Consider the following 15,504-nt stretch of genomic DNA (forward strand, 5'->3'; position numbering starts at 1 on the left):
AATGTTTTTTCAAAAGTACCAAGTATTTATAATCGATAATTTGTTTAGATTTCGATTTCCGAAAAACTGTAAACAAAAAATAAATCTCTCGAAGGTTACATACGATTCTACATAATTTTTATTTTTCTCAAATGAATTGTTCTCACGTCTGTATGTTTTAATACATTTAAAATTTAAACCATCATACTTTTGAAAAGATATTTTTCAAATTATCTCGAACAAATTACAGGTGGAGAAAAACCGAAGATAATAGGAGTGTCCTAATGGAAAGTTATGACATTCGTTTAAAACGAACAGAGTATTTAAAGCAGCTGATTAAATTTCGATCTGAGGGTAGAAACATAATTTATACTGATGAAACTTATATACACAGCAGCCATACTCCACCATATTACTGGGGAGATCAAAGTGGAAAAACGTTCAAGAAACCAATTTCTAAGGACAAAAGGCTGATTATTGTTCATGCTGGAGGAGAGACTGGATTTGTACCTAACGCTCTGTTAATTTTTAAATCAGGTACATGTTTATAATTAAAAAGTTAATTTTAATAACAATAACAATTATGTAAGCCATAATTACTTTTATAATTAAGTTTCATAATAAACCAAATTCTACTGTTAAAAAATTTCACAAAAGGATGTCTATGAAACTAATAACAAGGCAAAGGTAGTTCGGCAAAAAGCTTTTGATAACGGAACATTTAGTAAAAATAATAATATACAATTATTATTGTAATTCGCCGAGAAATTCTCTAAAAAAATTTGTACAATAATTTCATGATATTTTTGCTTTCAGGATCCAAGAGTGGTGACTATCATGACGATATGAACCACCTTAATTTTATGAAGTGGGTCAGAAGTCAGCTCTTACCCAACTTACCCAAAAATTCGGTCCTGGTAGTTGACAATGCATCCTACCATAATGTAACAATGGAAAAAAATGTGACGTCTGCCAGCCGTAAGGATATTATGGTAAAGTGGTTACAGGAAAAAAGCATCCCTTTTCCAGTAAACTTAACCAAGCCGGAATTGTACAAAATTATACAAGTCCATAAACCACGTTTTCCACCTGTTTATGTATTAGATCATGAGCTTGAACAACACGGGCACAAAGTACTTCGCTTGCCTCCCTATCATCCGGAGTTAAACCCTATAGAAAAAATATGGGCTTTGGTAAAAGGTAGGGTGGCCAGTCATAATACAACATGCAACATAAACGATGTTTAAAATATAACGAAAAAAAATTTTTCAGAAGTGTTAATACAAGAATGGGCTAGCATATGTAAACACGTAAACAAATATGAAGACACCCTAATAAAAAAAGAGCATTTGTTAGACGCTACGCTGGAAAACCTAAATTTTTTTATTAATACTGGTTCATCAGAAGAAAGCTTTTCTGAGGATGAGGACAGTGATTCAAATTCCGGAATAGATATCTTAGAACCATCCGAAGAATCGTAATTAAAACTTTGTTTAGAATCATTGTTTAGAAAATAAATACGTTAGAATTAGTAAAAATAAACACTTGTTTAATTTTTTTTATAGTTGAAATCCTTCCTTCCTTCCTTCCTGATAATGTTATTAAATAATTGTAAGTATTGAGGAATTTGTCATATATTAAAGTACTCCTAATATTTTGCTCATTATTTTATCAAATGCAACTGATTATAAGCTTCATAATTATTAAAAACTATGAAAATAAAAAGAAACAAATTCATTCTTCGCTTTAATTAAATATAATTTAGGTACTATTATAATTTACTTATAAAAATTTATTTCAAATCTGCCTGTTTTCGTCCGCCACTGGTAGAAATGGTTTGCTTGTCTGCGCGAAACGCTACGTCGCAATCCCAAACTTATGTTTGTCCGACTAACGAGAAATGTGCGCATAATTATTATTCGTTATTGCGCATGCGCGTAACGATTCAAGAACAGTTTGTATCGAGTTGGGAGTTGGAAAATTGCTTATCTACTAAAATAAGAATACTATAAATTAGATATTTAATGGCCATATTTTTACCTGTAGCGATTTAAACGAAGAAACTGCCATTTTTGACCCTTATTTGTTAATAACTAAAATTCTCGTCCGAACGGTGACGGGCATTTTTGTATTTATTATGTATTAGGTATATGTATAGTATATAGTACCCAAAAAAACGATTTGTAACCTGGCTGCTCAAGTGTTCCGAACATGGTATATTTTTGCCTTATTTCCCTGGCGTATAAGTGAAAGATTTGGACTACAAGTAAATATATCAAAAACTAAATTTATGGTCATCAGCAAAAATAAAATTAGAGGCGCCCAACTGGTTATCAAGAATACACTACAAGAATACATTAAATCTGTTGTGATATGAAACAGTTATTTAGACTTTAAATTAAAGTTATTAATTATAATAAAACAAACTAAATAATAGTGTTTTTAAGAAGAAATCTGCGCCTTTTGTCGAAGTGGGCAAAATTTCTTCATACGCGAAATTTACAAACTATTGTAGTTTAAGTGCGGTAAATTAAAACTCATTAAGTGCTTAACTACTACTTGGACAGAAACTTCTTTTTGTGGACCACTCGATTCAGGTCGGTAAGTGGTTATTTTAAATAATATAATTTAAGAATTACATTTATCGAAAATGTTGATTAAAGTTAAATTCAAAACAAATACAGGTTGACCGTGTTTGGATAAAGAATAAAATATAAATATGGCTGCAGGAGGAATGCAACCGACTACAATAAACGAAGCGTTTTTAATGCAACAAAATAATAATTTATTTCAAGAAAATTGTCAACGTTCCCAAAACGAACAATTATTATATACAGAATGGGTAAAAGTCAGCAATGAAAAAGATCAACTACATAGTATGATCACGCAAATGCAAACACATATAAGTATGCTAGAAAATCAAATCAAACAGATTTGCAATCAATCAAATAACAACGCTAAAAATACTGAGGCAACGCCTCCTCCCATGCAAGAATACGAGACTGATGAAGAGGAACTGGCTAAAGAAACAGAATGGGTAAGGGTAAGAAACAGGCAAAAAAAAGGAAAATAATGAATACCTCATTTTCTCCACCTACTCCTACAAAAAATGAAGAAATAACCAATAGGCTTGAACCTAAACAAAAAAAAGTCCAACCTCCACCACCAATAATAGTGGAAGGAATTAAAGAATATAATAAATTTATCGAACTGCTCACAAAGGAAATAGGTATAAATAAATTTATAATCCAAATGGTAAATAAAGAGAACTTCAAAATTAAAGCCAACGATGAGGATACGTATCGTGGCGTGACAAAAATACTACGAGAGCAAACACCACACAGTTGGTTCACATACGAAGATAAAAGAACCCGACCAATTAAGGTAATAGTCAAATATCTCCCGCATTCGTGCAAACCAGACAGCATAATTGAAGAATTGGTAAGGAGAGGTTTTAAAGCAGTGAATGCTATAAATAAAATTAAGTGGCGTACCAAGGAACCCCTTGACATGTTCATAGTGACTTTTGACAATAGCGAAGATATAAATAAAATACATAGTATACAGCATATACTACAATGTAAAGTCGAAATCCAACCATTTAAATCCTCCAAATTAATATCTCAATGCAAAAATTGCCAGGCATATGGGCATACCCAAAAATTTTGCGCCAGACAAGCGAGATGTGTCAAATGCACAGGGAAGCATCATACTAAGGAGTGTACCAAATCAAAAGATGTCAAACCTAAATGCGTACACTGTGGACAAGAGCATCCAGCTAACTATCGTGGCTGTAAAGTGGCTATTGAATTACAAAACATGAGGAATAGAGCAATAGATAAAAAAAGGGGGGTTAATAAACATCCTTCAGTAAGCAGGCAAGTTAACGAAAATCTAACATTTGCCAATGCAGTAAACAACGAAAAGGAAAGTGGCAAAAAGGAGGAACGAACTAATAATATCGAACAAAGTCTGCAACTCATATTAGCGAAGCTAGAAAATCAAGAACAAATCATAACAACACTGGATGAGAGGCTAAAAAGATTAGAATATAGTGCCAAAGGAGCTATACCTAAATCGAAACAATATTAATTCAATTAAGGTACTAGTGTGGAACGCAAACGGACTCCTGAACCACCAGCAGGAGCTTCAATTAGTTCTACAGACAGAAAATATAGATGTATGCCTCATCTCAGAGACACATTTTACTAAACACTCACTCACTATGGAAGGCAACCAATGGATTAAAAAGACCAATGATGCAAATACCTTCCATAAAAAAAAAAGACGACACTTGGGCTAGAAGCAGCGAACAAAAAGCAGAATGCTTTGCTACACATCTAGAAAAAATATTTCAACCACATCAACAACAACAAGAAGAAGAAGCATTACAGAGCAACCATTTGCAAGAAGAAGAGAACATAATGCCAGTAACTGTAGAAGAAGTAACAAAAGAAATCAAGTATAATTTAAACCCGAGAAAAGCTCCTGGCTTTGATTTAATAACAGGACAAATATTAAAACAGCTCCCAAGAAAAGCAATTGTCAAGTTGACCTATTTAATTAATGCTGCGATCAGATTAAAATATGTAAAAATAAAACTATGTTTATTTTCAATAAAACCACATTTAGTTATTTTAAGTTATTTATAGTTTTAGGTGGCATGACTGTGTAATTTTAGTTTGAATGACATTTGTAAATAATTATTTGACAGTTGTCAAAAACTCAGAGTAAGAAATAGCATGTTCTTGATTCTCTTTTTTAGGTTTGTATTTTTAAGTTATTTTAGTATTGTTGTATTAATGTTTATAATCTTTATTGTACATATTGTAAATAAACTCTTTTTTAGATGAATTCATACGGCTATCTCTTACACGAATAAGAAGTGTGAAACTACTCTTATAAATCAAGAACTTAAGCTGACCAAGCCAAAATAGTGATAAAAATAGATTTTCAAACCGTTATTTGTACAAATTAAGGATGAATATTACATCAATGAAAATTTGTATTGCTATAGAAGCAAGCAGTACTGATAGTAAGAATAATGTATGTAAATTTAAGTGGTTGCAGCGCCAACACAGTCACCTTTCTATTATGAAATGCCTGCTGAGAGGCAACTTCAAGATTATCATTCTGAACTATTTCGTCTGAAAAAAGTAAAAAATGTTTTAGCATCCATGAAATCAAGAGGATGCTTTAGAACATGTACCATTTCATTAGATGATAATTTGAAAGTGATTTATTTTGATTCAGATGATGATGTGGTTTATCAAAATGAGTACCTACAACAGACCTTATTACCAGTGTATGAGAAGAAAGAAGCGATAGAACAATCTCCACCATTAGTCGAGTTGCTCCAGAAACTTGGTGATACTAGTATACCTAAAGTTGAAAAGAAAAATTACAAAAAAATAAAAGATGATTTCGTACTTCGAAATTTTGATGGTAAAAATGTTCCAATGAATTCATGGCTCAAGACCTTCGAATCAGAATGTTCGCGATGTGAGGTGGATGCTGATAAAGACAAGATTTTGATTCTACGTCTGTTTCTTGATGGAATAGCAAAGGAATGGTTTGAATCAAAAATAATAACATTAGGCTTAGATAACAGTTTTGAGGTATGGAAAGTTAATTTTTTAGATAGTTTTTGTCAAACAGGTTGGGATAATCATAGAAAAGCTTATTCTTTTAAGTAAGTAGGTGGTAGTCTTGTTGATTATGCATTTCGCAAAGAAAATTTATTGCTAAATATCAAAAGTGATTTTCCTATTGATATAATAATCGATTTAATTGTGACAAATTTGCCAATTCATATACAAAATAATATTAATAGAGCTGAGGTTACAACAATGGAAAAATTGATAGGTGAGTTACGAAAGTTGGAGAGTTCAGTTATAAGCACGAAAAAAAAAATCAGACAAACCCAAATTTTGTACAAATACCTACCAAATTAAATACAATAATACCAAAAGAAAAAAATAGTTGTCAATATTGTGATAAAAAAGGATTCCCTGGGAGGTTTCATCCAGAGGCAATGTGTCGTTTAAAGCAAAAAGATAGAAGGACAATACAAGAAAACAAATCAAATGATATTCAATATGTTAATAATATTGCTATACAGGAGACATTAAATGAAACGGTAACCGACCAAAAAAAACTGAATTTGCTGCCATTGATCAAATTAAAAGTATTCCTAAATAATAGAGAATTATGTGGAATCTATGACCCAGGTTCGAATGTTACTCTTCTGAATTCGAAGGTAGCAGGTAAGTTGGGATTAGTTATTCATGAAGATAGGAATATGTTTAAAACGATAAATGGCAGAACAAATTTTACAGGAAAACTAATTGCAAAAATGAAAATTAATAAAATTGAGAAAAATGTTAATCTTTTTGTAATTAATGATGAATATTTCGAGTATGATATTCTACTGGGATTGGATTCTATTTTGAATTTTCAAATGAAACAAGATTTTGATTTAGAAATTTATCAAAGATTAGATCTAGATGTTGTTCTGATAATAAAATAAGGAATTGTCAAGATTGGATCGAATGGAACAGAACAACTTAGAACGGGATCCTACAACATTCACAAGAAATAATACGAGAAAAATATCAATACCATATATAAAAGGACTATCCGAGAAACTTAAAACAATAGGAAATAAATTCAACATTTCAACAACATTCAAAACAACAAACACATTGAGATCTATTCTATCTAAAACTAAACCTAACAATGATCAAGAAAGAACAAAGAATTGCATTTATAAAATACCTTGTGAATGCGAACAATTTTATTTAGGTGAGACATCAAGACCATTAGACGTTAGAATAAGTGAACATCAATCTTATATTAAAAATAGAGAATTTGATAGATCTCAAATATGTCAACACGCATGGGATAATGAACATAGAGTTCAGTGGAGAGATTCAAGTATAGTCCTGAAAGAATCAGATAGTAAAAAGAGAAAATTCAAAGAAGCGGCTCTAATTCTGCTAAATGAAACCAATTGTGTCGCAAATTCCTCGGTAGAATGCAGTAGGATGTGGTTGCCCATACTGAAAGAGGAAGTCAACAGAAAGAAAATACCAAGATTAGTAAGTCAATAACATCGAGCTGGTACATATTTTATATTTTAGTATTACTTATATATCTAGTATTATTAATATTATTTATAATTTAAACATGTTACAAGTCAGAATTTGGTATTATTTTTTGAGAGTAAATTAAATGTAAGACCAAATACTTACGATGTCGGGATAGTATCACAAGGTTTTTTCCTGGTTTTCCCTTGTGATTTACTATGAAGTCTCTAACGCGAGCATTTTACTGTCGTTGCATTTGGTTATTTTTAAAGACAGATCACATGCTATAATTTTTTTGTGACGGATATTCTTGAGTTGGGGTTGATTTCATGTAATCGAATGAACTATCTTTCAGTAAGTCGTCCCAGGAACGCAACTCATAAATATTGGCAATATCATTTTAAAGTCTTCTACTTTAAAATGTATAATATATGTCTAAATTGCCAATATAAATGAGTCAGATTAAATAAATTATTAGAAGAATTTTTTTGCTTAGCAACAACATTTTTGTTTATTTAGTAATATTTTGTATTTTGACAACGGTACCCGATTTGGGCGTCGAAACGTTAATAAAATTATTTTTTTCATTTTAATTGTGGCTTATTTCCCATATAAATAATTAATTAGATCTAGATATTGAAGAGAAGATTGAAAAGTTTAATCACAATGTTAATTTGACAGGATATTCAATAAACTTTAATGAAGGAATTCCCACAGAGCTTTTTGAAGCAAAATTAGAACATTTACAGCCAGAGCAGAAAAGTAAAATAGAAATATTACTAAATAAATATGACAATATTTTTGCAAAACATAAATTTGATATTGGGCAAGTTCAAAATTATGAAGCTCAAATTAAACTTTTAGAACATAAATTTGTCGCAAAGAAGCCATATAGATGCTCAATAGAGGACCAAAAAGAGATAGAATTTCAAATTGGACAATTGTTAAAAGCAAATTTAATAGAAGAATCATCTTCGCCCTTTGCAGCACCTGTTACATTCGCTCTTAAAAAAGATGAAGGATCTAAAACAAGATTATGCATTGATTTTCGTGAATTAAACAAATTAATTGTTCCCGAACCACAACCTTTTCCATTAATTGACGAGATTTTGACCAAAACAAGGAATGCTAAATTCTTTACTACTTTAGATATAAATTCTGCTTTTTGGTGTATTCCAGTTCGGAATAAAGATAAATATAAGACAGCTTTTGTTACACAAGATGGTCATTGGCAATGGAAATGCTTACCTTTTGGGCTTAAAACATCACCAGCAATATTTCAAAGGATTTTAAGTAATATTATCAGAAAACATAATTTAAATCCATTTTGTATAAATTACATAGATGATATTTTAATATTTTCAGTATCATTTGAAGAACACTTAGAGCACATTGAAAGACTCATGGAAGCCATTATTGAAGAGGGATTTAGGCTCAAACTTCTAAAATGTAATTTTGCAAGAGAAGAGGTAAAATATTTGGGGCACATTGTGGGAAACAATTCAGTTCGTCCTTTACATGATAATTTAATATCGATCAGAAATTTTCCAGCACCAGATACCAGAAAAAAAATACGACAGTTTTTGGGAAAAGTAAATTTTTACCACAAATATATAAAAGACTCAGCTAGGTTATTAGAGCCATTACATAATTTACTTAGAAAATATATTAAATTTCACTGGTCTTTAAGCTGCCAAACAGCCTTTGACATGGTAAAGAGTATCCTCTGCTCTGAACCTATTCTAGCTATTTTTGACCCAAATGCTCCTACAATTATATATACCGATGCTAGTATTTTAGGAGTTGGTGCAGTTCTCAAACAAAAACAAGAAGATGGAGAAATGAAACCTGTGGCTTACTTTTCAAAAAAATTGAACAAATATCAGAAAAACAAAAAAGCAATTTTTTTACAATGCCTGGCAATTAAAGAAGCATTAAAATTTTGGCAATACTGGCTAATGGGAAGAAAATTTGTCGTTATTACGGATCATAAGCCCCTTGAGGGAAGAGAACTTCGTACAAGACCAGATGAAGAATTAGGAGATATGACTCATTTTCTTTCACAATTTGATTTCGACATTAAATATGAACCTGGAAAAGGAAATGTAGAAGCAGACTGCCTTTCTAGAAACCCAGTTTTGGAAAATATAGAAAATGCAGAAACATTTATAAAAACAGTGAACCTAGTGACATTAACTGAGATAAAACAAGACCAGAATAATAATCGACAAGCTATAGATAAAATGATAGGAACAATTTCCAACCAAGATGTATTCTATAAATTAAGGAAGAACCAGAAAAAAATAATATTATCCAAAGATTTTGGAGTGGAGTTAATAACAAAAATTCACAAATTGTATGGTCATATTTGTGCTGGTAAAGTAATTAACAAAATTAGGAATTTTTACTACATTAAGAATTTGGATTTACTGGCAAAAGATATCTGCCAGAAGTGCGAGATCTGCTGTAAAAATAAAACAAGAGTAGGTCCAAAATATGGTCTCTTGTCACAATTAGGTCCGGCAAAACAGCCTTTCGAGATCATGTCCCTAGATACAATAGGAGGATTTGCTGGCAATCGTTCAACAAAAAAATACCTCCACTTACTTGTAGATCATTTTACCAGATATGCATTTGCAGTTATTTCCAAAAATCAGACGACAGGTGATTTTATTAAACTAATCTCTAAAATTCAAGATAAACACCCCATAAAAACATTATTAACAGATCAGTATCCGGGAATTAATTCCAAAATATTTAGAAATAATATGAAACAGTTAAATATTCAACTGGTTTTTACAGCAGTGGACTGCCCATTTTCGAATGGTTTAAATGAAAGACTTAATCAAACATTAGTTAATAGGATAAGATGTAAACTAAATGAAACTAGAAGTAGAGCATGGACAAAAATAGCTGAAGAATGTATAGATGAATATAATAGAACAGATCATTCCGTAACCGGATACAGCCCAGAATATTTGCTTTTTGGAAAAGCGGATCCGATTGTTCCCGAGGAACTTTGTGAAACAAGAAATGTATCAAAAGATAAGCAAATAGCTTATAAAAATTCAGTACGACATCATGAATATAATAAAAAGCTGTATGACAAAAATAAAAAATTCCATGAATTTAAAGAAGGAGATTGGGCATATGTAGAAAATAAATCCAAACTAAATAGAAAAAAACTTGATGAAGTAAGACTAGGCCCATTTCAAATAAAAAAACAAATTTCAAATACTTTATATGAAATAGATATCGGATACAAAAGGAACGATATGAACTATTTTCACATCTCAAAATTTTTGCCTTGTGACCAACCATAGACTTTCATGGTTTGTCATACCTGTTGGTGGGGGGATGTAAAAATAAAACTATGTTTATTTTCAATAAAACCACATTTAGTTATTTTAAGTTATTTATAGTTTTAGGTGGCATGACTGTGTAATTTTAGTTTGAATGACATTTGTAAATAATTATTTGACAGTTGTCAAAAACTCAGAGTAAGAAATAGCGTGTTCTTGATTCTCTTTTTTAGGTTTGTATTTTTAAGTTATTTTAGTATTGTTGTATTAATGTTTATAATCTTTATTGTACATATTGTAAATAAACTCTTTTTTAGACGAATTCATACGGCTCATCTCTTACACGAATAAGAAGTATGAAACTACTCTTATAAATATATTCCTTCATTGTGGAAAGTGGCGGAAATAGTAATGATACCAAAACCAGGCAAACCACCACATATAACCTCTTCCTATAGACCAATATCACTGCTACCCACAATGTCTAAATTATTTGAAAAACTTCTCCTCAGAAGATTGCAACCAATTATAGTAAACAAAAAATTAATTCCAAATCACCAGTTTGGTTTTAGGCAAAAACACTCAACTATAGACCAACTCCACAGAGTCACCGATATTATAGAAAATGCACTAGAGGAAAGAAAAGTTTGTTCAGCTTTATTCTTAGATGTTGCCCAGGCATTTGACAGAGTTTGGCATGAAGGACTATTTCATAAATTAGAGACTATTCTTCCAAAATCATACACAGACATAATTAAATCGTACTTAACTGATAGATATTTCAGAATCAAGCAAGATGATGCTTATTCTGAACTTAAAGAAATAAAAGCCGGAGTCCCCCAGGGTAGCGTATTGGGCCCGGTCCTATATCTCCTTTATACATGTGATCTACCAGAATTCGATAACTACTGTTTAGCTACCTTTGCCGACGACACCGCCATATTAGCAGTAGGTAAAGATAACGTAGAGACAGCCAATAAACTACAAAATGCGATAAGCAAATTCCAAAAATGGACTAAGACGTGGAAGATTACATTGAATGAAAGCAAATCAGTACATGTTGATTTCACTAATAAAAAAAATTCTGTACGCACCAATAAAAATTAATGGACAAGACATTCCGTATGCCAACACAGCCAAATACCTGGGCTTAACCCTAGACACGAAGCTTCGCTGGAAAGCCCATGTAAAGAAAAAGAAGGAAGAATTAAATATTAAATATAAAAAATTGTACTGGCTACTGGGAAGATACTCAGGGTTGTCAACGTATAACAAGATGCTAATCTACAAACAAGTTATAAAACCAGTATGGACGTATGGTATCCAACTGTGGGGATGTACAAAAAAGACAAACTTGAAAATAATACAAACTTTTCAAAACAAAGTATTAAGGGGCATAGTTAACGCACCCTGGTACATCCGTAATGACGATATCCACAAGGATCTACGAATGGAGCCCGTCGACAAAGAAATCCGAAAACACGCAGAAAGTCATGAAAAAAGACTTCTTCTCCACGAAAATATTGAGGCCATCCAGCTCCTGGACAACTCAAACCAGAAAAGAAGACTGAAGAGGACCAAACCTCACGAGTTGGTGTAGTGTGCGACAAAGCTAATAGCGGAGCATTGCGCGACTAGTGTGCAAGCAACGTGTTGGTGTAGTGCGTGATAAAGTGTGCAAGCAACGTGTTGGTGTAGTGCGTGATAAAGTGAAAAGCAGCGCTTTGTGTGATAGTGCGCAATCAAAAAGTGCGCCAGTAATAATAAAGACAACTAAGAAGACATCAAAGGGTGACTCTTAGATATTAAGTAGTTAGTAAGATAGGATAGATAAAAAGTTACTCATTGGTCAAAGACCAGATTGTAGCACTTAGCAAATAAAAAAAAATACACCAGTGGACCGAGTAAATATACCAGTATACAGTATAGTATACCTATCTTGGAACAATAGTAAACGAACAATGGGACCACTCACAAGAAATAAAATGTAAAATAGAGAAGACTCGGAATGCATTCAATAACATGGCCAAACTCTTTAAAATCTACAACCTTAATCTGGAGATAAAAGTAAGGCTCCTACGATGTTATATCTTCTCAATATTATACTACTGAGTTGAATCCTGGACACTCACTAAAGCGATGGAGAAAAAACTTGAAACCTTCGAGATGTGACTATACAGGCGAATCATAAGGATATCATGGACGGACAAGATAACCAACGAGACCGTATTACGAAGAATGGGAAAAGAAAGAGAAGTGATGTACACCATTAAAAGGAGAAAGTTAGTATATCTCGTTAAAAAGTTCGAAAGTTAGTATAACACATAATGAGAAACGGCACCAAATACAGATTACTGAGGGTAATACTTCAAGGCAAAGTATTCGGAAGCGAGAAATTGTAAGAAGAAGAATATCATGGTTAAAGAACCTGAGGAAATGGTTCTCCACAACAACTAATCTATTTAAAGCATCAGTTAATAAAATCATTAAAGCCAGAATGATCGCCAATAAAAAAAAAAAAATATATTACTGTATAGGTAAATATTTCCAAAGCAAAGTGGTTCGCACATCTGGTTTTATTTTAATTCTAAGCGAGCCTATGTATGTAGCCAGCCGGGCAATAAATCACCAGCACTACCCTTCATATATAACGGTATTTAAGAAAGATGTTTGCTAACACGTCCAGGATATAGTCGAGTATGTATTGTCGCCCCCGTTAGGTAAATTATTCCAATTCGAAATTTTTGCACAAACTTACTCAAAAAGAGGTCCTTATAACAAATCCACAGGGTGAGAGGCGGTACCATGATCGAAAAATTGGTTAAACAATAATTTTTGTTAAACAAATTCACAAAAATAATTTTTTAGATCATTTGGGTCATTCTGAGCAAAATAGGTATAGGTCTGGATCCCGCGTACCAAAAAAAAGTTGATTAATAGCAAGCTGAAATTTGATCATAGCTTAAGGGTGTCTAGTCGGACAAACTTTGATGTATTGGAACACTGGAACAGGGGAAGTTTTAATCGTGGAACAGGTTAAAAATTTGGAGCATCAGACTACGAAAACATCCCATCTATTTTGTCGGACAGAACTTCTAATTGATTTGTTACCCTTTTATTAAACTCTCATGCAAATATCAGACTGCTATTTATCACCAACTGGGCATTTTAATAAGTCCGACACGTAGAATATGTCAAATAACAGGAATTACGTTGGTGATAAATAGCAGTCTGATTTTTGCATTAGAGTTCAATGAAAACGTAACAAATCAATTGGAAGTTCTATCCGACAAAATACAGTTTTCGTAGTCTGACGGTCCAAATCTTTAACCTGAACCACTCTTAAAACTTCTCCTGTTCCAATGTTCCCGTACATCAAAGTTTGTCCGACTAGACACCGTTAAGCTATTCACACATTTTCAGCTTGCTATTAATCAACTTTTTTTGGTACGCGGGATCCAGACCTAGTAACTTGTGATTTTTCTCTAAAATTGATTGTTGTCGAGTTATCCGCGATTTAAAATTTGAAAAATGCGAAAATGGCCATTTTCAAGGTTTAATAAGTCGGTTAAATATAATTATTATGAAAGTCAGAAAGGGACCTAATCAATGTTTAAAGCCCCCTTTACAAGATCATAAAGAAATTTTTGTCATTATGTTATTACTAAGCTGCCATTTTTAATTATTAACAATGGGAGCTAAGCGCATATTAGGCGGCCTTCAATGGTGATTGCGAAAGAGATGCACAATTCCAGCCGTCCAATGGAGCATCTCACTCGCAGTCACATTGACGGCCGCCTCAATACACGCTTAAAGCTCATTGTTGATAATTAAAAATAACATCTTAGTAATGAAATAATGACAAACATTTCTTCAGGATCTTGTAAGAGGGGACTTTAATCTTTGTTAATTTGGTCAGTTTCTGACTTTCATAATGATTACTTTTAACCGAGTTATTAACCCTTGAAAATTGTTATTTTAGCTTTTTCAAATTTTAAATCGCGTATAACTCGACAACAATCAATTTTAGAGAAAAATAACAAGAGACCTTTTTTGCTGAGAATCACCCAAAGAATCTAAAAAAAATTTGTTCGAAGTGAAAAAAAGTATTTTTGTGAATTTGTTTAAAAAAAATGTTTAAACAATTTTCCGACCGCGGTACCGCCCGGTACCCTGTGGATTTGTTATAAGGATCTCTTTTTGAGTAAATTTGTGCAAAATAACCGAAAAGGAATAATTTACATAACGGAGGCGACTATACAGCTTGGACTAATAAATATATTCGATGCCGAATATTTCCAAAACATTTAGAACTGGCAACGCTGCCGAGGAAAATAAGTTTGTAGTGTTTTGTGGTCAAATCCAAAAATAATACAAGTAGAATTTTATACAAATTTCTTTATCGTTCTAAGGGTTAGAGATTCACATATCTGCTCACTAGGTGGCTTTTGGCCTACCATCTATGAGGCGAATATAGCAGAGGTCTCGTTTTCTTTCGTAACAATACCTCAATACCTCAATCAACGGTTGACGTAATTTAGTTGAAAACTGGTCAACAAAATGGTCCCCTCAAGTACCTTTTCAAAAATACCACACACATTGTATTTCTTTTAAGTACTTTTGTAAAAATCAAGTAAAACCATAAAGATATTAAGTATAGAGTTCAGAACTCCAAAATTTTTTTAGAGTATTGAGTCACAAGATTTTTCCAAAAGTACTGAAAAGAAATATAAATTATGTGGTATTTTTGAAAAAGTAATTGAATGACCTTTAAAATGAGGTATCACTCAACCCCCCTTTCCATTAAAGATTTTGGGGGTTGTGTCCGCCCCCACTAGAGGGTTGATGTAATTTAGTTGAAAACTGGTCTACAAAATGTCTCCCTCACAAATAAATTTGATGTGTTTTGTATATTTTTAGATTTTCTATAGGAACCAAATTATAGGGGGGTAGCAACTTTTCAAATTGACACACTGTATATGACAAAAAGAAATAACGATTGGGATGTGATACAAACGGTATAGATACAATATACTGTGTAAAGCCATGGATCAGTAAGTATTGTTAGTTAAACTTCCAATTTGGCACCGGTTTTTGCTTCTGCTTCGTTGTCCTAATATCCATCTTTTATTTTA

General features: G+C 32.3%; 2 protein-coding genes across 2 annotated transcripts in view; one reads left to right on the plus strand and one right to left on the minus strand.

Moving 5' to 3' along the window:
• Positions 1 to 15,504, minus strand: part of LOC114327791 (replication factor C subunit 1) — a 182,865-nt gene that overhangs the window by 134,968 nt on the left and 32,393 nt on the right. The gene's annotated exons all lie outside the window — the stretch shown is intronic.
• Positions 125 to 1,543, plus strand: LOC126878761 (uncharacterized). Its single transcript, XM_050641645.1, has 2 exons — positions 125 to 516; positions 796 to 1,543. Exons 1-2 carry the CDS (start codon positions 264 to 266, stop codon positions 1,224 to 1,226), a joined length of 684 nt encoding a protein of 227 aa, XP_050497602.1. The 5' UTR covers positions 125 to 263; the 3' UTR covers positions 1,227 to 1,543.

This window comes from Diabrotica virgifera, chromosome 1, assembly GCF_917563875.1.
Source record: "Diabrotica virgifera virgifera chromosome 1, PGI_DIABVI_V3a".
Lineage (NCBI taxonomy): Eukaryota > Metazoa > Arthropoda > Insecta > Coleoptera > Chrysomelidae > Diabrotica > Diabrotica virgifera.

Excerpts from the sequence above, each read along its gene's own strand:
- LOC126878761 (XM_050641645.1), top strand. The coding sequence starts at position 264 with ATGGAAAGTTATGACATTCGTTTAAAACGAACAGAGTATTTAAAGCAG. Across the intron at positions 517-795 it reads TCTGTTAATTTTTAAATCAG|GATCCAAGAGTGGTGACTAT; the intron begins GTACATGTTTAT and ends TTTTGCTTTCAG.